Source organism: Glarea lozoyensis, assembly GCF_000409485.1.
Source record: "Glarea lozoyensis ATCC 20868 chromosome Unknown GLAREA13, whole genome shotgun sequence".
NCBI lineage: Eukaryota > Fungi > Ascomycota > Leotiomycetes > Helotiales > Helotiaceae > Glarea > Glarea lozoyensis.
The window spans coordinates 1,488,164-1,508,177 of record NW_007360987.1 but is presented as its reverse complement, the minus strand read 5'-3'; the positions used below and the strand labels follow the sequence as shown (position 1 = coordinate 1,508,177).

Sequence of the window (20,014 nt, the reverse complement as noted above, 5' to 3'; positions counted from 1 at the left end):
ATCGTACTCTACTAATATTTCGTACGGTGTAGTCCTCGGATGAATGTCCTCGGAAATTTATCTGATTTGCGCGCGTCGGGGCCATAATTATCTTGCGCGCCTATTGGAGGGCATATAAGTAAGGCAAATATTGGTCCCATAGAGAGATATTCGATACCCTACTTAGATTCGTACTCTTTAGACGGATCCTGTAGTTTTAGAATAAAATCATAGTAAAAGTAATATAACTTCTTAATTACATTGGAATAGTTTATCATAAATTCCGCCAAGTCTTTTTCTTGTCCAACGCAGATTAGTCTCATTAAGGTGAAAGGACAAGAAGGATAGAGGTACTTTTGTCTAGATGTATGATGATACCTGAATCAATGGTAAAGAGCTTTCTTTCAAAAGGCTTAGATGTAGTGCAGCACTGGTGCTGAAAGCATTAACAATCGCCTGAATTTTGTACATTTCGTTCTCATTATTCTACCGCCCGTTGCATAATTTGAACGGAAGCTCACTCCATGCGGAAGACTCTTTACCTAGCGCAATTAAGGTGCGAGCTCGGAGATCTGCTTCTTTTGATCTCAGGAACATATTTTGTTTCTTCAGATAGCCTCTCGATTATTCTCGTGTAGTGACCTAAGACCGAGGATAGAGAATCATGCTATTGATTAGTTGCGGTGCACCTAGGGTTCTTTATTCTACGCTAGTCCCGCTCTCTTTTGCATCTCTCTCAAAATTGCTTCTAGCATGTTTGATTCATGAAACATCTGCTTCTCTTGAGCTTGCGCTGCGAGCATGGTCTGCTGGAAAAGGACTCAATGATAATTGTTAGCTTATTGATAATGGCACCGACTATCCTGTCAAGCGCTGGGTTCTGGGGAATGTCTCACAGGTTTTTATAGATCAGATGCTTTCGACTTCAGACCAAGGCTGCATGACCAAGGTAGTGATCCGCACCTCTACTCATTTTGTCCATTCGCCGTCATATGTAGCCATCTTTCTACCGTTTGAAATTGCTGCGTTCCAAGGTCCAGTCCTGACTTTAAAAGGGATCTAACTTCACTACTCTTTTAAAGTGTACGCTTTGTTGCGTTGTGATCCATTATCTCATGGAGATGAATAGCGGGGTAGCGATTGTGCTCCCAGTTCGTATCACAGAGTCCGTAGACTCGTTACCCCACTGCCCAATAAGACCCTGCTCAATTCGAGTAAAGATTTCTTCTTCAGTATTTCAAGAGGTATGACGCGATCTCTTTGGCAACATATTGTGCATCCGCTTGTTGTCTTTCACCGCGCTCCGCTGGGGCAAGATTAAGAAACATTTTATCGAAAATTTGCCGCATTTTGGGAATGTCGTTAGGAAATTTAACAGGACATATACTTCCACGAGGGCCCATATTTCATCGAAGTCTTTGGTTTTATTCAAGCTGTAAGACTGTGCAATATTGCTGTTGAGAATCTTTTTTTGAAGAAACGGTTCATCTTTCCTTTTTGCGGACAACTGGTGCCTCTTTGACAATTTACATCACCATTTCCACTATGTCCTAAAAGTGCTCTTATTATCCAATGACTGTTGACGAACTCATCGACGTACGATGTGTTGGACTTGTGTGAGCGGGCTTCACCATGAACGTCTGCCATTGCGAGTTGAGTGATTCTCACGACCGGGCCTTTGCTTTCTTGGGCCACTGTTCGGTGCATGCGGGCAACATATAGCTCGCTGGAATACTTGCTGATTATACCAGAACCATTGAAGAACTTTGCAATGACCTTCCTCGGAGAGCGTTGCTCGGAGATCTTGAGTAGAGTTTAATCACTCCCTGACCGCGATGCAACATACGCAACTGCCACGCAAATTGGACAAAATCACTGCGAATAAAGCAACCCTCGGAATATCTTTGCAATCATGTGTCCTAGACTGTTGAATATCCGAATCTCGCATCATGTTTGGACCGGTGAGCCCGCACTGTGCACATGAAATCAGGATTTCTCAGCTCAAGATCGATGGAGATGTCCTCCCAGTATGGAGTCAGAGTGTATGCCCGGGAATTCTATGGAGACCCAAAGAGTTCTATCACTATCCTACACGGAAAGCCCAAGCGGGCGAGTCTCTGTGGAAATATACATCCGGTAAGTTATCGAAATGACCTAAACAACGATCTTCTAGTGTTCGCCTACTTAAAGAACGCTGAGCAATGGTGGGATCACTGCAGTATCACGAGAGAATTGAGAGTACAGTACCGCCAGTTAAGAAGAGCGGGCTTGGTCATGGGGCGGCGTACTTAAAACAGGCCTGGGGACGTTCGAACCTCGTCTCGGTTGACCTCCCAGAGAAGTCTGCAAATTGTGGTTATAACAACTGGACCCGTGATACGGCACTCTCCAACGAGAAGGAACATGTCGTCAATCCTTGGACGGAGCGCAAATAGCACCTTGTCGTCAAACAGAACACACGCGATGTCCCTCGGCCCTATCACCGCTGGTCCTGGTACAAGGCGTCCTTTTTCTGTACGACCGAAGACACGGTTGCCGGTTACGCAATCTACGCGTACGACTTGATGCATGGAGAGGTGTTCGAGATGGTAGAGTGTGGAGAGCGCCAAGATGACACTTTTTATATGCGCTAATATTTTGTTTTGTTTCCACTCTTTGTTTCGAAACTTCCACGCAGGGCGGGATTCCACTCGCAGGGAAAAGAAGCCTGATCTACTTCTCCACCGGCGAATCTACATTAAGATTTCCAGCAGAACGGCTGTGGGATATTTGTGGGACTTGGTCACGTTCATCTTCTTAGCTTCACTCACCTGCTCCGTAGTCCTCACTAAATTTCATACTCTCGGATCTAAGCAAACCTTAATGCCACCCTCTTGCTTAATTCTAGTCTATAAATGAAGCTCTATTTGCGAATAACATCGTCACTTCCACTCCTGAGATCACAGCCGTCATAAGTCAACTCCATTTCTGGCTAGCTGCGCGAAAGCTGCCAGAATCGTATCCTCCTGGCGCTGGGTAGTAAACACCAACTCAACAGACCCAGCTCTTTTAGACCTAACCTCATCCTCACTAGCCCAAAGAAATCGCTGATGCTCCAGCGGATCTGTTCTCACTTCTGGCCGTCGCTCAGCAGCATGCTCTGTCTCGACCACGAAAGTGAATTTGCAAATCTTGTTTCCAGATCTGCTGCTGAACAGATACGGACTTCCGAGAGACGGCCCGATGAACGTCGCATTCAGTCCTGCCTCTTCCCAAAGCTCGCGCGCTACCCCATGCAGGATAGTCTCGTCGGTTTCTTCGCAACATCCACCTGGGATCTCCCATCGGTTGGGCATGCTGTCATCTGCTGCCCGCTGGAGGAGGAGGAGCTTAGACTTCGTAGATTTAGCCCTGTCGAATACAAGCGCGCCGACCGCGATGTAGCTATATTGCGTGTCGGAATGCTCGGCTAGGTAAGTTCGCAGGGACGTGGCAAAGAGCGAAGCGGAGGGGTGGTATGTGAAACCATACTGTTGACGCTTTGCTACTTCTGACGCTGCCATGTTAGATACAGCGGTATTGATGAATATCGTAGAGTGGGACTATTGGAATTTTGACAACGCACAGTCTAGGTCAACATATACAGATAATTTTCTGTAGCCTAAAATTAGGCATCTGCAGGTCATGTGACTCGTGTATGGCAGACTCCAGATAGCCAGCATGGACCTTGTAGGGACCCTTTTCTGGAGTTTCACCCTAAATAGCCTATCAGCCATAGCACTAAAGACAACCTGAGACATGATTACCAGAAAATCACCAGCTTGCGTGTAGTTGTTGCTGCTATGGTTGAAGTTCACAAACCAGTCTCGAACTGAAGCAGTGCCGCGGATAGCAACCACAACGACTGGAGTTAATCTGCCGCTGTTATCGAGATTTGCGCCGAGTAATCGGACATGCATGGCCTTCACTGTGCCGAAAAATATATTAGCCGCAAGGTTTTCGCCTGGTCCAACGGCCTGGAACCGTTCAGGCTTTTTCAACATCAACGACGAAGCCGAGTTGCCGTAAACAAGTTTCGAGCTCACTGCGGTAAGTTCAATGAGTTCGCGATGCGCGGCGGGGCTGTGGTCGTCAGTATATTACCGTCAGTCACCAAGAACAGACACCAACATCGCTGCCTCGCTTAACAAGGAACCATCGCCATAGGATGAGTTCAAGAATTTTTCGGATTTTGCAAGCCAACGGCTCATGGAAATGACGTCTGGTGGCCTGTCATCTGTTGCAGAGGTTAGCACAGGCTTGCAGTACCGCATCGTTATCTTGCCATTCTCCTCTTGCGTTTCGAGATATTCTTGGAGTCTTATGGATGCTTGTTCCATATTCCTCGACATCGCCGCCGAGTTTCGGGAATGGGATACAGCTCCCGAGACTCCCATTGCCCCTGTTGAAGTGGCTGCAGCTACAACGGAGGTCTTGTTGCGAGAGAATCGGCTAAAGAGCCAAAACTTCTTCCGATGTTCCTTCTCCGCCATAGTATTTCGTACTAAAGAGGTTCAAACACGTACTTAGGGGAAATCCACTTCGAGAGCGCCTGTCGTCGCAAGCCTGTATCATGGCGGCAGGGCTGGGGTGCAGCTTGTTAGTCATGCTCGCGTCAAGTTTGATTCGGCAAAAAATATCATAACTGAAAAAGCTCTAGGCTTGTGAGTGGCCACCACAAACGCCATGATTTTAGACCGGATTTAAAACAACCCGGTTTTGCGGCAGACTTTCCCTTGTTCAGATGATGGAACGCTAGAAGACCTCCACCACACCTCTTATAAACATCAAAGAGACGATTGAAATTGAAGAGAAGACAGCATGAGTATCAAAGACATTGACGACGTCTTTGAAGGATTGTCGCATGACGATTTATTATACCGGGGATGGACAGAGGTGCCAATCACACAAGAAATCCGAGCCCGGTATGGCTCGAAGTCTGATATCATATCCCTTGCCGAGAGCCTCCAAGATTTGTATTGGAAGGGTGCAGAGCAAGAACTTGCCAATGCCATTCTGGCCTTTGACGAAATCCAGAGCGTTCATCCGGAAGAGACGGAAGAGGAAAAGCGAGAGACAGAGGAGGGCACAGGACTGATGTTAGATGCAGAAAAGGATAAGATAATTAATGAGTGGCTCAAAAATTGGAGTAAGAAAATGAAAGATATCTTGAAAGATCCGTTCTGACTGGTGTAGATCCACTCGGCAATAAGACACCACCAGACGTGTCTGCTTGGACCATCAAACATGCGGTGGGTGGGTGTAACCTGTTGTTGCATGTCAAACTCAACTGACCTGAGTAGCGTCCTACCTAAATGAACCTCTACCCAAACGACGGGCAAGTAGTCTTTTACAAGCATGCGGATTCCTAGATATCGACTATTGCCCAGAGTACAAACCCCCATCTCTACGCTCGTGGGGTCAACGACCTCATGTCGAAGAACGTAGCGCCGGTGCTATCAACATACGACTATTTGTTGCAGTTCAATGCTCCCAATGTCGACACTGTATCCGCTCACTCGTCTACTACAAGTGTGTTAAAGGATGCAAAGATCACTCAGTCCTTCGAAATCGTTTTAAATTGGACCGCTACAGGGAGCCGTCACCGGGCGACGACGATGAAGACTGCCTCAACATGAGCTACACGTTTCTTATGGATCACCTCAATAAACCTGCGGACTATAGAATATGCCCAGGATGTTTGAAAAGCTGTACACTACACACTCGAGAGATCACTTGCGGGATGTTCGTCAGTTTCAGCTGGCCAAGGACCCCAACCGCGACAAATTCTCACAAGAGCTCGATGCCTGGGAAGACATAATCACTGGAAAGTCTCTGCTTGCCTTGGGAAGTGCTACTTGGGAGCACTTTGCTGAAAACTTGCATAAGTCGAGCTCCATCCTTCCAGCGACCAGAACCATGTTTCCGGCGGGTGACACACATACTGTTCTGATGTTCGGGCCAATTCTGATCGAGAATGGGGTTACAAGGTATGCACAGGTTGAATCATCCCCTTTTAGTTAAAGAACAAAGTGTAGAGATCAGTTCCGCTAGTGCTAATTGCTTCCAGAAAGCCTGGGGGAGCCTTTATCTCACTCCGAAATCTCCCCTCGCTGTCAAACAAGAACCCGGAAGAAGTCCAGGACTTCCTCGCGGAAGAAAGCGAATTTGGAGTCACTATTAAAGACGGTGAACTTCCGAAAGAAGAGCTCTTTGGAACCTGTTACTCTGTGGCCCCGAATAAGACAGTGTATCAGGCGCATCTTTCTCGTCGGCGGCGATCATGGCTGTCATTCCGCAAACAAGTACTGGGCAGCATGTACACGGGCTACACTCCCGAGTTCGACGAGATTGATAGCACATTGCTGGACGAGTTTCTTGAGATCGCCAAGCAGTGGGCTTCGGTGAACTCCACCGACAACTCACAGACGCAAAATAGTACGGCTCTGAAGTCGTGTGCTAAAAGAATGACCGACCTCTTGAAAACGGCTTACCAGCACGATGTACTGATGAATCTTACGATCATTTCTGATCGTCTACTGAAACGAGTCAAATTGCGTTACTCTCGCATAAACAACAACTGTCAACAGTTCTGCAAGTCTCTGCTCATCAACGGGGATTCTTTCGACAGTCAATTTGAACATCTGTATCCACCTCAGCCATCATTCATTGACCAAACGGTCCGCAACAGGTGTTTACGATACCTTATGAGCTTTGCCGGTACTGTCGCCGATCCAGTCCCTTTTGGCGGGAAGACAAACATCATGGCCACCGCCGTCAAAGTATTCAACTGGTTTCCTCACACCGATGGAGCCGACATCATCGACCACATCGCCAGTCTTCGTTCCAAACCCGACCAAAAAGGGCAATCGCCAGATTTCTTGTTTAGTCATAATGGAGGGGACGATTCCTACTTGCACGACGAGCTGCTTTTGAAGACACAATCAGCCACCTGCCTCTTCAACTACGTAAATAACCGAGAGTGTAGCCTAGCGACTCATCTCCTCGACTGTCCATACGACAATTTATCCCTCCTGACTATGCATACCCACCGTGCGCGCGAATTATACACTGTTCGTTCAGACAATCCCGACGAATATCGATACGATTTCTTCCTCAGCACAAAGGGCAGCAAAGCATGGATCTCGAACCGTCTCGGTGTCTTTCTCAGATCTTTTCTCTTACAGGCCTATCTTCGCTCCTTCGTCATGCATTTCTTCAGCGAAATTCCCAGTGGTATTCCCATGACCGAAATTCCCAACCTTTGGAACCCCCAACCATCATCGTGGGCTCGCGCTCGACATGACGCCGTCCGCACGGAGGAAGGTCTTTTGTCACTCGATCAAGGCCTGGAAAATACACCGGGAAACACAAGAGGCCATATCTTCCCGCTCATGCAGATGCTCACAGCATCTGCTCCGTTCATGCAGTCAGAGGCAGTCTTCAAGGGGCGGTGGCGGAGTTTGAAACAGAGATTGAAAGCGGGGAGTCCGGATAACAGCACAGACGCTAACACCCCGTGGATGAACTGTGAATGCAGATCGTGTAAACAGGGAAGAGCTGTGATACACTGTCGGCGCGCAAAGGCGCACGCGACTGACGTGAAGGCGGCTAATTATAAGTTCAATGTAGGGCATCCGGACTACACACCAAAGGAGACGTTGGAGTGGGCTTTTGCGAGACTGCAAGGAAATGAGGACAGAGAGAAGGCGGAGGACGTGCTGGGGCGGACGCCGGAGTACTTTGAAGTGTGATGACGCCTTCAGTACAAGACGTTTGGTATAATGATTGAGAGATCTGGATAACTTCAATTATTTCGGTTTTATGTTATGATTATTGACCCGCTGGACGGGCGCGACAATGAAAACAACATTCGCATCATTATACGCCTCTTGACTGAAGCTCGATCATTAAAGATGGCTCGACTACGCGTGTTCCTGACAAGCCGATCAGAGGCTCTGATCCCAAATGGCTTTATCCAAATGCAGAGGTCCAATGTTCAAATGCTAAACCTGGAGCGGGTCTATTTTACAATATATTTACATGAATATGTTCGTTTATGGGAAATGACTTATGATCACGGGACATCACGTCCTATCTCTTTGCATACTTATAGACCTTGGTATTGGGTAATATATTGAGCTTGAAAATGAAAACACGAGAACTCTTGAGTAGATATGATACGTCATACGATGCTTTTGGAAGAGTTCGTCATTGGTTTTATTTTGCAGCAACTGTTCGATGCTTTGGCACAAGAGCACCAGTACAATATATCGCTTCCCAGATTTGTTGCGAGGTAGAGAGAAGCTGTTCAGAGCTAGTTAGTGAGGGTACCCAAACACTTACAACCGACTGGAGGTTAGAAGATTCTGGTTTTGTCACAGACTTGGATATTCACAATAGGAAAGCAGTAAATATAAGTTTTGAAATATATAAGCAAATAGAGATATTAGATAACACGAATTTTTAGCTCTAAAGACGGCAATTATTTAACTAAAGTAGCTTAGAAATATTATAGCGAGTATAAAGTTTTTATCTATAATACTAATTTCTATTTCTATCTACTTATATAATAACTACTTACGTTATATTCTACTCTTAGAGGCTTTTACCTAAAACTATATTAGTATAGAGACTATTATCTTTCTCTATAACTTAAACCTTCTCGTAGACTATATAATAAAGAGCCTATATTCGATTTAATTCTTTATTCTAAATACTTAGAACAGCTATAATATATACTAGAGACGTAAAACGTTAATATTACTAATAGTACGTAGCGAGGTATTTTTAACCTTACTTCTTAGTAAGTAACTATTCTTCTTATTAACTATAAAACTATAGATTTAAAGACCTTCGCGAAACTATATACTTAGCTATAACTACTATACGACTAAACTACCTTACCTACTAGAGTAGTACTAAGAGAGTATATAAAATCTTACTATTATTATAATAGGAGATACTCTATTTATATATATAGTCGTACTTAATATAATATATAGATTATATTTTTTATAGTATCTTACTAAACTAATTAATTATAGCCGATAATGTTTATAATACGTAGACCGCTAAGTATAAATATAACGTATCGAATTAATACTTTACGTCTATAGCCTTTAAGGATACTATTTTTTACACCTCCCTTAATAAAACTACTCTATAGTCGACAGACGTAAAGCGGACGCAAATAGAGTAAGTAAAGGCTAGGGGCTTAATATCTAGATATTAGGACACATTAATACAACCGCCAAACCTTAGGGACTTTACGTAGAGAGTGTTGATTTAGAAGAATGTAGGTATCTTAAATATAGATAATATAGGTGCGGTGAGGGCTAGGCCTAGGAGTTGGGGAAATATAGAATTGTGATTTTCTTACCCTACTGACAAAATGCTTTACGTTAATGAATACCCTAACCTTCGGCCACAAAATGCTAGAAATTTAACTCTTTAGGATCCTTATATATTGAGCGCTGATCAAATCAGACTAGTGTAATAAATGATTACACTAGGGGCCGGAATTCCTTTTCGGCTTAGCTAATTCCAACAGGTGTTAATCAGGGCGTAATAGAATTGATTGCGTGCTTATCGAAGTACAAATTTGCTACACTAGTGAGTATGAGGATTCATTTTACAGCTTAGCTAAGCACAACGCGTCACCTAACTTCATCTAGGACTAGTCATCCAACCCAAGGAACGGCTTGAGGCAGCCTCAGTCCTACTTGCGCTGCTGATCGCTTGTGTGTGACGATATCAGGACCGCGTAGGGATGAAAGGTTGGAGATATTCCCTCAACCCGAGATCGCATGCATAGACATACGTTCCGCGGATATCACGCGTCATGAGTACCGCATAGATCTGTGTAATAAATCGCAGCAAGTCATCATCCGAATACTTCCTGCCGAGAACTGGGTTGTTCTCCTTGCCCTTCTTGTCAAAGTACAAGTTGCGATCAATGAAAAGACGCCTCCGCTCAGGGTCGAATCGTAGATCAAAGACCAATAATAACACCAACGTAATTCAGATCATAACCTTGGACAGTGTGGATTGATCCTACTTCCTCGAGCGCTTTTCTAGAAGAAATCCAGTCAGCGATGACGCTGTTCCAGCGGAGCTGTGTCTCGTCAATTTCGATGTCAAACTTGTTTTTATCCTTTTTACTATTCCACGGCCATGCAAAGCCAGCGACCATCCGTGAAAGGCCTACTTCAGCGTTATGTTGGAAAATCTGGTCTCGCATGTGTGCAACGTTGTCGAATGAGCGAAAGTCATATTCTCCAAAATCTTGTTTCACTCTTGGATATGAGAGAGGGTGAGGATCGAGGATCCAACGAACGTAAGACACGAAATCGGATCCCGCTTTGACACGCATCTGAGTTCGAAGTTGAAAATGCCGCCCCGATGCACGAGTGTCGGCGACTAGACCTGATAACAGCTCGGTGGGCAGATCAGCTGGTCGAACGCTCTGCGCTGCGTCTAAGAGGAATATTTGGTGTCGACTCTTCGCCCGTATCCAATCAAGTTGGGTCTTGCTTTTATCGTCACTGCCAAAGAGCGAGCTCGTGATGGTTCCGAACTTGGTGTTAAGGATTGCCCCCGCTTGATTGGCACGTTGATTAAGCCGATGAGTTTCATCAACCAACAGGAGGTCGAAAACTCCCTCTGCTTCTCCAACTTTGAAGGGGTCCATGACCATTGAGGGTTCAAGCCCAGGCGTCTTCTTGAAGACGATCTGGATGGACTTTCGCAATGATTGCTGGGGCACTACTAGGCCGATGCGGAGATCGTGAAGTAGCCGTTGGTTCCTTACGGTAAAGAAATTACAGAACCGCAAGTCGCTATCCAGATCTTCTAGTGAAGTAAATGTCTTGATGTCGATGAGTAATTTGATCATATATATGGCCATGACCGTCTTGCCTGTACCTGGATCACCCTGGATGACGATTGTGCTTTTGCTGCCTCTCTCGATATCAGTAAGAAGCCCATTGACGATTTCCTCTACCGAGTTGGCTTGCTCTTCCGTCAGCGCTTTGGATGGCGACAGCTTGAAAAGGTCGCTGTTTTCAATTTCGGGGATACTTCGCGAGAAGACGCCCTCCGCTTTGAGTCGTTCGAAGATGTTGCGAAAACCTTCGCGGTACATCTCGCGTTGATAGTATTGCGTGTCCGTGATGCCATTATTTCTGTTGAGCACCCGGTTACTACCGTCGCCGGCCAACATTTTGATAAGGTAAGACTCCAAATCAAGGCAAACGGACTTATTGAATCTTTCACCGATGACGATACGAATGTTCTTGAGGTGCTGTTTCGCGGGCGTTTTGAGATGCTGATGCATTCGGTTGGCGGCATTGAGCGTCTCTCCAATGTAGATGTCCCTCAGCGTGTTCGAATTGGCGCGTGCGGTGCCATTGCCGTCGTCCAATAAATACACGACAGGCCAATTACCATGTTTCTCATCATGGGTCTTCCACGTTGTAACGGCTGTTTGGGAGAAATCAAGCCGTGCCAATTTCATCATACTTTTTGCTGCTTCCTCGAGCTTTGTCAATGGGATACTTTTTGCGCGTGATTTCGAGCTTCTCCAGTACGATCTGCTCAGGATCGGCTCCGATGCGATCAGCGAGAAGGAGACAGTAGGTCAGTACGTCTGCAAGTTCTTCTCGTACGCGCTTCGGGTCTGCTTCAGCGCACCACTGAAAGCACTCGAGAAGTTCACCAGCCTCGATGGCAACGCTCTTGGCGAGGTTTTCTGGAGTGTGGAACTGCGCCCAGTCGCGTTCAGCGACGAATGCCGCGAGGGTCTCGTGGACGACCTTGCTAACCATAGGGACCAAAGTAGAGAAGAAGGAAGAGGAAGAAGGTCAGCACCAGTAGCAATAACAGCAGCCTTAGCCAGATGATGTTTGGTTTGGAGAATTTGACTTCTGAACTACAAGAAGAGAAGAAGAAAACACGTTCAGCGTGGGAAGGGACTCCTCTTAAGTTCCATCGAGGCACTTGAAGCGCTTAGTCAAGTCTTATCGCATTACCTTCCCATACCCTTCGTGGAGGCCAGCCACGGCACGAAGCAGGCACATTTGCAGGCTGACTCGAGGCTGGCCGTTACGGATGGCGCAGGGGATCTCTGCGGTGGGACGCGGGACGGGACGGCTAGAACCACGGTAGAAAGTTTAACTGAGACGATTCTGCCTACGCGAAGTTGACAATGGTTATCTGTGGCTGACTCTTATGTTGTCAAGTGATAGGCTACGGCTACCATGCGTAAGTTGGCCTGTCAATGTTTTGCCTAAGGCAGAATTATTAGAAGGTAAAATGCCGAAAGCATCTTAGGATTTTAAATACTAAGGAATGAGATGAAACCGGCCTAATTAATACCTAAGATATTCTTAAGTTTATAATAATAACTCTCTATCTTCTATATCTCTTTGTTATATATCGATACAGTAAGTATTCGTCGAATATTATAACTATAAAAAGGGGGTTAAATCGTTGTTTTGAGTGTGTTTTGCCAAGGTAGCCGGGGAGCTGTGGCCCTAACTCTTACATTATATATATTCTCTTACTCCAATGTTAGTAAAATGGTGGCTAGCGTCTAATTAAAAAACGATACCAGCTGCTCTGAACTTTTCAAACGCCTTTAGCCAACCCTGAATAGGATTACTTTCCTCCTCGAAACCTGACGCTCTCAGCTTGTCCGGGCTCAGTTGTGGATCGAATTCCAACCACCAACCGACACTATCTAGCTGTCTATTCCCCACACCAACTCCAGCGCTGACTGCTTTCGATCTTCCATTGTCTTCAAACGGTGACCTGTATTTATCTATGTATTCGCTTGGCTTGAGTTGGCATTCTTCTGCAGGACCGACACCCTGAAGACCAAACCATTCGGTAATCTTTGGCCACAGCCCACGAAACTGCGTCGGACTACCATGATCAATTGCATTTAGAATCCGCCCGCCACAGCTATCAGAGTTGAGAGCAGCGTGAATCGAGATGCGGCCTAAACTCCGTGTTGAGACAGGCGTGAACAACGCATTGTAACCGCCCTCAGATCCGGGAAAGGCGACTTGAACCTTCCCATAATCGGCTGGCTCACGTACACCATGGTTGTACGCGTACAACGAAAGATATTGAGCCCAGTGTAAGGCGAGTGAGAAATTGGACCCGATTGGACTGAACCCAACAACAGCATCCGGACATATTTCAGACCATTTCCAACTCCTATTTTTGCTTGCCTCTGTAAGAACACGCCTATATCCTGGGTATGCGACAGTTTTGGCGTAGTCAGAAGACAATTTGTCTGCCATGCTTTCCTCGAGTGGTGCTGTGAAGATACCGTTTGGGATGTAGATACCGTAGCCCTGTATACAGATGAGGAATAAAGTCTGAGCGATAAAAGAGGTAACATGCCCTTGTTCCACCCATATATACAAAAGACTCCAGATTTTGACAGAGGCTGTTGACGGCTTCGGCAACCCGTCGCATCATGTCGCAGTTTGTTTCGGCTTCCTTGATAGAATCCTCGTTGATTGCGACGAAGACTGCTAGAATTGAGAAGACGTTACAAAACAATGATTTCCATTGCACTTACCAGTATAAAAAACGTGCGTGATGCTACCGACATCGTTTATGCAATCCTTGAGCTTCGTGGCTAAATCTTCCGATGTCCTCTGCAACAAATTTATTCCTGTCACGACCTGTAGCTCTGGAATTTCCGGGGACCGTTCTGGCCAGTGGGCGCCACTTGCAGTAATTGAGCGATTTGCTACTGCAGTAACCATTGAAAAAACGCCGGGGTGAGGATAGCTCGAAAGAAGTTCATTGACGACTCCCCAGCCGATAAGACCAGTCGCACCGAAGACGAGCGCATGTTTCTTGGGAGATGTAGCCATTGCGGAAGTGAAGCACACGATCAAAAATTGGGTGGAGAGTTTAATTGATTGGGGGTTGTCATATTCGGAGATTGCCCATTTATACCTGTCGAAGGATAGGATGATCGTTGAACAGATATGTGGTAGACGTTGTCAAGCAATGGCAGCAGTATTTTGTGGGTTTTACCGGTTGTGGCTTAGTCTCACCCATAAATATTATGATTCATTCTGATTCACTTTGATTCATTTTGATTCACACTTTTGTGCCCAAATCAAGAAACACGGCCACAGACTAAAAATGCACACCAGGGTACTTCACAATAAGAGTTTCTAATACGAGTAAGAACGTGAAACTTCTTATCAAATTCAAAATTTCCAAAAGTTCCAAAAACGGTTCATCAAAGTCGATGTGCGACGTGTGTCCGTCCCTTAAGCGGTCACATGAGGAATGTATCCTAGCCTTTCGAAATTGTCAAAAGCGTCGATAAAACTCTTGTGGCTATTTACAGTAACCGTCAACTGCTATCCATTTTTCGGGTATTTCGTACCAAAATACGGCTACTTCGTAATACTATAATTACTTAGCCTATTAATATAAAGTTAATTTTAGAAAAGATAATAGAAATTAACTACTAAAACTATAACTTTTAGTATTAGACTTTTATAAATATTAATTAGTTCTTAAGAAATCTAGAGAGTAAGTAGATAGAAATAGGAAAAGTCGATTTTACTATAGAAATTAAGTAAAAAAAGGAAAAAGTCTTTTACTTTTTACTTTATTTATACTTAAGTATATAATTAAAGATTTTAATAAAAACTCTAGTTATGTAGACTACTATATTACTATAGTACTATAAGTCTAATAAATTATAAGCCTTAAAGTTAATAACTTAGAGTATCAATTAAAATATAGTATAAGATAGTAGAAATTTATTTTTACTTTTTTAAACTAGAATAAGTAAGTAAAAGAATTTTTTTAAAAATCTAAAAGAAATAACTATATTTAAATCTATTAATAGATATATTATATACCTCTTATTTCTAAAATAGCTCGTACACTCGTTAGTATTAAGTTGAGGAGCTTTTAGAGGTAAGGTGGTCGCGGGGTAAATTAAGCGAAAGAACGGACAGCAGTTACCTAGTACTGTATGTGACCATTCCGACCAAATTTGCGTGCCTTGTTAACACTAAGCGTTGCTGACCAAGTCCTCTGAAACACCTAATTTTGAAATGCCCAGGTCCCTGCATCCCACGTAGATTTCGCTTCTGGTTTTCCTGCTCTTTCACAAATCTTTTCCCATACCTCTCGCCTATCTTTTGACCATTCTGCAAGACTTAACTCTAGCTGCGCATCTCCAACCGCCGGCAGTGGTTTCTTGAACTCCTGACCAGATCGAGAATTTGTCCTAAAGCGGCTTGCCAATCCTGGCCATATATATTGCCAACTGAAGTAATCGCCATTTGTGATATTGAATGCCTCGTTACCACAACGCGGATGTGTTGAAGCGAAGATTATGAGATCAGCAATCAGCCGAGAGTCACTCACATCGTCGTATCCTGCCCAGTATTGTTGATTTGTCGGCATTTTTGCCACTACTTCCAACTCCTTACGCACCAAAAAGTACAAAGCAAATGTCAAAGCAGAGTTCATGTCGGTCGGTTTCAAGGTGTGTCCGATAATTGCTTCCGGGCGGATGACATTCCAAGTCCATTTCTGACTTTTTTGAGCAGCGATGGGAGCATCTTCTTGCGGGAAGGAAAATTTGTCGACGCTAGCCTCCCGATGTGGCTTGTCTTCGCGTGCTGGCGATGGGACTGGACCGAGATGGACATTGTAATGCTTGCCTCCCGTCTGAAGAGTAATGTTCTCAAGCACCGGAGCAACCTCTAGCAAAGCCTTTAATAAAGTTTCAAAAACTGCACTGTTCGCTTTATTCAACTCTGCAAAGTCGTCTCGGTGCACATACGATGAAAAGCAGGCATGCGTGACGGTTGCGCAGAGTTCGCGCATGCTCTTGGCCAGCTCCGCGGAATCTTTCGAAAAGTCCAAAGCAATGAGTTCTATCCGAAGATCTTTGACGGCTACTTTAAATTGCGACCGTGATGTGACGATGATTTTGTTCCATTGCTCCGAAGTCGTATTTGGAACTAGGTATTCCAAAATCGCAGAACCTGTGATGCCGTGCCGCCAATGATAAAGGCGACTTTGCCAATCATATTGTTTCGATGATGATTCATATTTGCACTTGGTATGATAGTTCTCAACCAGCTTGACGAAGTAAATGAAAGTGAGTGTACGAAAGGTGTGAGTGGCTGTTCCTGAAGAATTGAAAGAGGGTATCAGTGACAAGTGTAATGTGAAAAAGCTCATACACCTCAGCAATACACTTTATTTTAATATGGATCTCGTCCTTCACCAGAATTCACTAAACAAACGCTTTTAGATCTCATGTTTTATCTAAATTAGTGGCCAAGCATAGTGATTTTCCCGTGAGGATATGTGGCGCTCGCAAAGGTGGTGCAGGTATGATTATATCACCCCAACCCGGACGGAACATTAAAATACACCCCAGGCAATACATAGTGTTCAAGCCATTAGGACTAATGTTGCGGGGAAACAGGTAGATTTAAGTGCAATTAAATTGAGAACCATCAACTCTGGAAGTCATTTCCGCGCCTTTGAACGTTAATTTTGCAAGATGCTGCTATTGGTTTTGCGCCCTTCCATAATCGCGAGTCATTAAATATGTGCCAACTACAGGTATTTCAAGCCGCCGAGAGGGTATCAAGACTGACTTCACATAAATCCTGAAAATTGCTATTGGATGCGTCTGATTTGCATTCAAGGATCGATATCAATCCCGTTCATCGTGTCAGTTATACGTTATACCAACTACATTCAAAAAACCTCGTGATGGTAATAACAAGTTTTATTATCTTCCAAATACATTTGTAATAAAGGAGGATAGTTTCCCAGACAGTCTTCTTGAGGAGTGTCACAACGCCTAGCAATAAAATGATCTGGTCTTACCAGCACGACTCCCGCTTCTTCTGCGCCTCGTAGTCTGACCCACTCACGACAACAGTCCATATAATCACATCGGAAATCTATTGTATAGCCTTTGACTTCAACTCCAGATCGAGCCGAAACTCCTGCGCAGCACGAATCCAACCCCCACCACCAATACCTGTGAAAGTACGAAACGACCATGACCTGCCAAAACAAGACTCGACATACGTTCAGACTGATCATCTGCAGCAAGCCACATGTGAGGTAGATGATACCCTGGAAAAGTGCTCCTCATGACCTCTTTGAATACAATGAGTCCCGAAAAGTCTGGTGGGTTATCACACTCTTCGACAACAGTTGCAGCGGAACCGAGATAGATTTGGTTCATTGGGATACCCAGTGCTTGAATCTCATCATCTGTGGCCTCGAGAGTCATCCTAAATTCACTGCGAGTCGTTGCACGTTCGGCTGTCACTGCCTGCAATTTTTGAAGGACGACTTAGCGTTCGTCAAGAGTGAACCCCATGAGGCTCCAGAGCCTTCAGTGTTCTTCCATTCCTGCATTCGCACGCTTCACAACTGCATCCCGACAAGCTTGCGCTCTACCGTGAGCGTATCCAGAAGAGATGGTGCTGCGTGAGCTTTGACGACATATGCCAATTTCCATGCTATATTAAAAGTATCTGAGAGGCATGTATTACTTCTCAATCCGTTGATGGGTGGATGCCTATGGGTTGTATCTCCAATACGAAGCACACGTGGTTTCTGCCAACTCTCAGCCACTTGATCGTTGATGGTCCATTCGAAGAAGAAAGGATTTCGATTTTGACTGATTCATTGTCGATCATCTGATGTAAACGGTCAAGAATCTTGGGTTCGGTTGGCACAAAGGACTTTCCATCCTTGGTGGCAGGATGTAAAGAGACAACCAACTCGTTCCACGGACGAACCATTGGAAAATTGCCAACAGCCGACCAGTCTGGAGCGTCTCGGTTCAATATCCAATTGAGACTACCTGGCCGATAAGCAATATATTTTGTGAGATCCGCCTTGGTGTGGACATTGAATGCAGTGTTCAGCTGTTTGCCGATGATTGGGATGCTTAGAGCCGAAAGGACCGCCCTTCTCGCACCATCTGCACTAATAAGATATTGAGATTTGACTCTGTACTCTTCGCCTGTACAGCGGTCCTTCAAGGTGGTCTCAACATGACCTTCTTTCTCTTGAAAAGCAACAAATTCTGTGCCAAAGCATACTTTGGAACAAAGTCTTATGACCTCCTGCACTAAGACTTGCTCTAGAATTCTTTGAGGTAGATCAGACATCACACACGGACTGGCCATCTCATAATCCCCTTTCTGACTTGGCTTATTTCCCCATTCCCACGAACGCCCAGCACCAATTATCAAGACCAGATAGTCCATTGTTGCTTGTTCTCTCAAGTTGGTATATGTCAACGCGAAGTCAATTGAATTGTGAAGCAAGTACAAACCCAACTATATTGTATGTAGTTTTGCTGATATAAGACCAAATTGCATAAAGATCCGGCACATGGAGTAACCCATAGATTCGTAGCTGTTGCGGGAGTCAACGTGGTTCCCGGAGTGCTCTCCAAGGAAAGATTGAGTATCGGGATGTGCCACTTTATCCACCAAGATCGCTAGAATGTATTTGTTAGTTTTTCACACCTTGGAGGGGTAACCTGTAAGCGTCTGGTGGGGTGAGACGGGTAAGTAGTCAATTTTGCGTCTAAACGAATGATGATAGTGGCGACAGAAAGTCAATTGCGTCAAACCCTCTTAGTCCGTAGCGTGCATAACAATACCGACAAATACCATATGAATTGCATCCATGTTTTCAGTTCTTCCTCTGCCGAATGCTCCAGTCCCCGCTTCTTTTTCATCTTTACCAAACAGTGTTCACCCCCAACGGCGATAAAAGCAGATAATGACTTTAGTTACGGAGGCCATAGCGCGGCTGACACTCTCGCAATGTGTCACCATATTAGTTTACAGCTATCCTGTTTATCTGTTACGTCATTCGCACAATCACATTCACCTGGCATGGCAGTTTTGACAGCGATGTGTAGGTCGTTTACGCATACATTCTTTCCCCAGTCCCTCATATTCCTGGCCCTTGATATGCCAGAGTTTCAAAACTTCCACTGCAATACGAGACATATATGCGAAGACGATCTCGATATGCTACGAAGCTCTTGGAACGGTATGGACCAGTGGTTGTGGTCGCCTCAGATCAAATACACACGACCGATGGCACTGCGATAAGATTATCTACGACCGAACATCCCTCAGAACAAGTTTTTACGCCAACATGGGATCTTGGAAAGGAGTAACTTCAACACTTAGCTTTATTAACTATCACAGCGCGGCACCAACCAGAAACAACCTGGTCCTGTGCTTTCAAAATAAGAATTTAACAACGCTTGTGGAAAACATTGAGTCGCGCGTTATGGACTGTATAAGACTGATCGAGGAGAAGGCCAAAGTCGGGGCGCCTGTTGATGTTGTTGTTGTGTTCCGTCTTTTGACTTTGAACATAGTTACAGACGTGCTTTGGGGCGAAGAGAATCGACTTCTTCACCATGTCAGTGAAGAGACCCCAAATCTACTTCGTCGTTTCCATGCTTTCAGCACGTAGAACGCCATGAAAAAATTCATACCTGATAATAAAATAGCTATTCGCCTATTCGGAACCTCCACATGGCGTTGATTACGTGAGAACTGTAATGAAATGGACCTCACGGCCCGTCAAGCCTTGGATCGCTAGGAGAAGAAACAATATTTTCGTTGAGAGAAGGATGGCCTGTCCATGCATCAAGCCATGAATGATGTGGAGAATCCGGCTAAGCGCGCACCCAACGGGTGACTGTAAGTTGCACCGGGGTTAATGATAGGTAGAAAATGGGGTCTCTTGCTATCGGTGTTTTCTAATTTTCAGACCGATTTTCAGACCGCAGGTTTGAATTTTACATCTGTGAAAGCAACATTGAAAGGATTTGACGTGTGACGAGACATGTTGGATGTTGGTGTTGAGCTTGCTAGTGATATGACTGGTGGAAGGAACGGCGTACACACAACCTCCTAACGAGTTTCGAACTTTCGAAGAATCCTAA

At 44.9% G+C, this 20,014-nt stretch overlaps 7 protein-coding genes across 7 annotated transcripts; 2 read left to right on the top strand and 5 right to left on the bottom strand.

Annotated features, from left to right (window-relative positions):
• Positions 1-2,180: 2,180 nt before the first annotated feature.
• GLAREA_10448 (uncharacterized protein) lies at positions 2,181-2,414 on the top strand (the record flags this gene model as incomplete). The annotated part of the gene is made up of 1 exon (XM_008080498.1): positions 2,181-2,414. The coding sequence occupies one exon, from the start codon at positions 2,181-2,183 to the stop codon at positions 2,412-2,414; it is 234 nt and encodes a 77-aa protein (XP_008078689.1).
• Positions 2,415-2,927: 513 nt separating this feature from the next.
• On the bottom strand, positions 2,928-4,490 carry GLAREA_10447 (Nudix; the record flags this gene model as incomplete). The annotated part of the gene is made up of 4 exons (XM_008080497.1): positions 2,928-3,514; positions 3,603-3,714; positions 3,765-4,080; positions 4,129-4,490. The coding sequence occupies 4 exons, from the start codon at positions 4,488-4,490 to the stop codon at positions 2,928-2,930; spliced, it is 1,377 nt and encodes a 458-aa protein (XP_008078688.1).
• Positions 4,491-4,818: 328 nt separating this feature from the next.
• GLAREA_10446 (uncharacterized protein) lies at positions 4,819-7,751 on the top strand (the record flags this gene model as incomplete). Its single annotated transcript, XM_008080496.1, has 5 exons — positions 4,819-5,146; positions 5,194-5,253; positions 5,301-5,643; positions 5,694-5,987; positions 6,068-7,751. 5 exons carry the CDS (start codon positions 4,819-4,821, stop codon positions 7,749-7,751), a joined length of 2,709 nt encoding a protein of 902 aa, XP_008078687.1.
• A 2,240-nt stretch (positions 7,752-9,991) lies between these two features.
• On the bottom strand, positions 9,992-11,825 carry GLAREA_10445 (all-alpha NTP pyrophosphatase; the record flags this gene model as incomplete). The annotated part of the gene is made up of 2 exons (XM_008080495.1): positions 9,992-11,533; positions 11,589-11,825. 2 exons carry the CDS (start codon positions 11,823-11,825, stop codon positions 9,992-9,994), a joined length of 1,779 nt encoding a protein of 592 aa, XP_008078686.1.
• A 771-nt stretch (positions 11,826-12,596) lies between these two features.
• GLAREA_10444 (NAD(P)-binding Rossmann-fold containing protein) lies at positions 12,597-13,892 on the bottom strand (the record flags this gene model as incomplete). The annotated part of the gene is made up of 3 exons (XM_008080494.1): positions 12,597-13,361; positions 13,432-13,541; positions 13,592-13,892. 3 exons carry the CDS (start codon positions 13,890-13,892, stop codon positions 12,597-12,599), a joined length of 1,176 nt encoding a protein of 391 aa, XP_008078685.1.
• A 1,198-nt stretch (positions 13,893-15,090) lies between these two features.
• Positions 15,091-17,317, bottom strand: GLAREA_10443 (NAD(P)-binding Rossmann-fold containing protein; the record flags this gene model as incomplete). The annotated part of the gene is made up of 2 exons (XM_008080493.1): positions 15,091-16,190; positions 17,110-17,317. The coding sequence occupies 2 exons, from the start codon at positions 17,315-17,317 to the stop codon at positions 15,091-15,093; spliced, it is 1,308 nt and encodes a 435-aa protein (XP_008078684.1).
• A 268-nt stretch (positions 17,318-17,585) lies between these two features.
• On the bottom strand, positions 17,586-18,305 carry GLAREA_10442 (FAD/NAD(P)-binding protein; the record flags this gene model as incomplete). The annotated part of the gene is made up of 1 exon (XM_008080492.1): positions 17,586-18,305. The coding sequence occupies one exon, from the start codon at positions 18,303-18,305 to the stop codon at positions 17,586-17,588; it is 720 nt and encodes a 239-aa protein (XP_008078683.1).
• Positions 18,306-20,014: the final 1,709 nt, after the last annotated feature.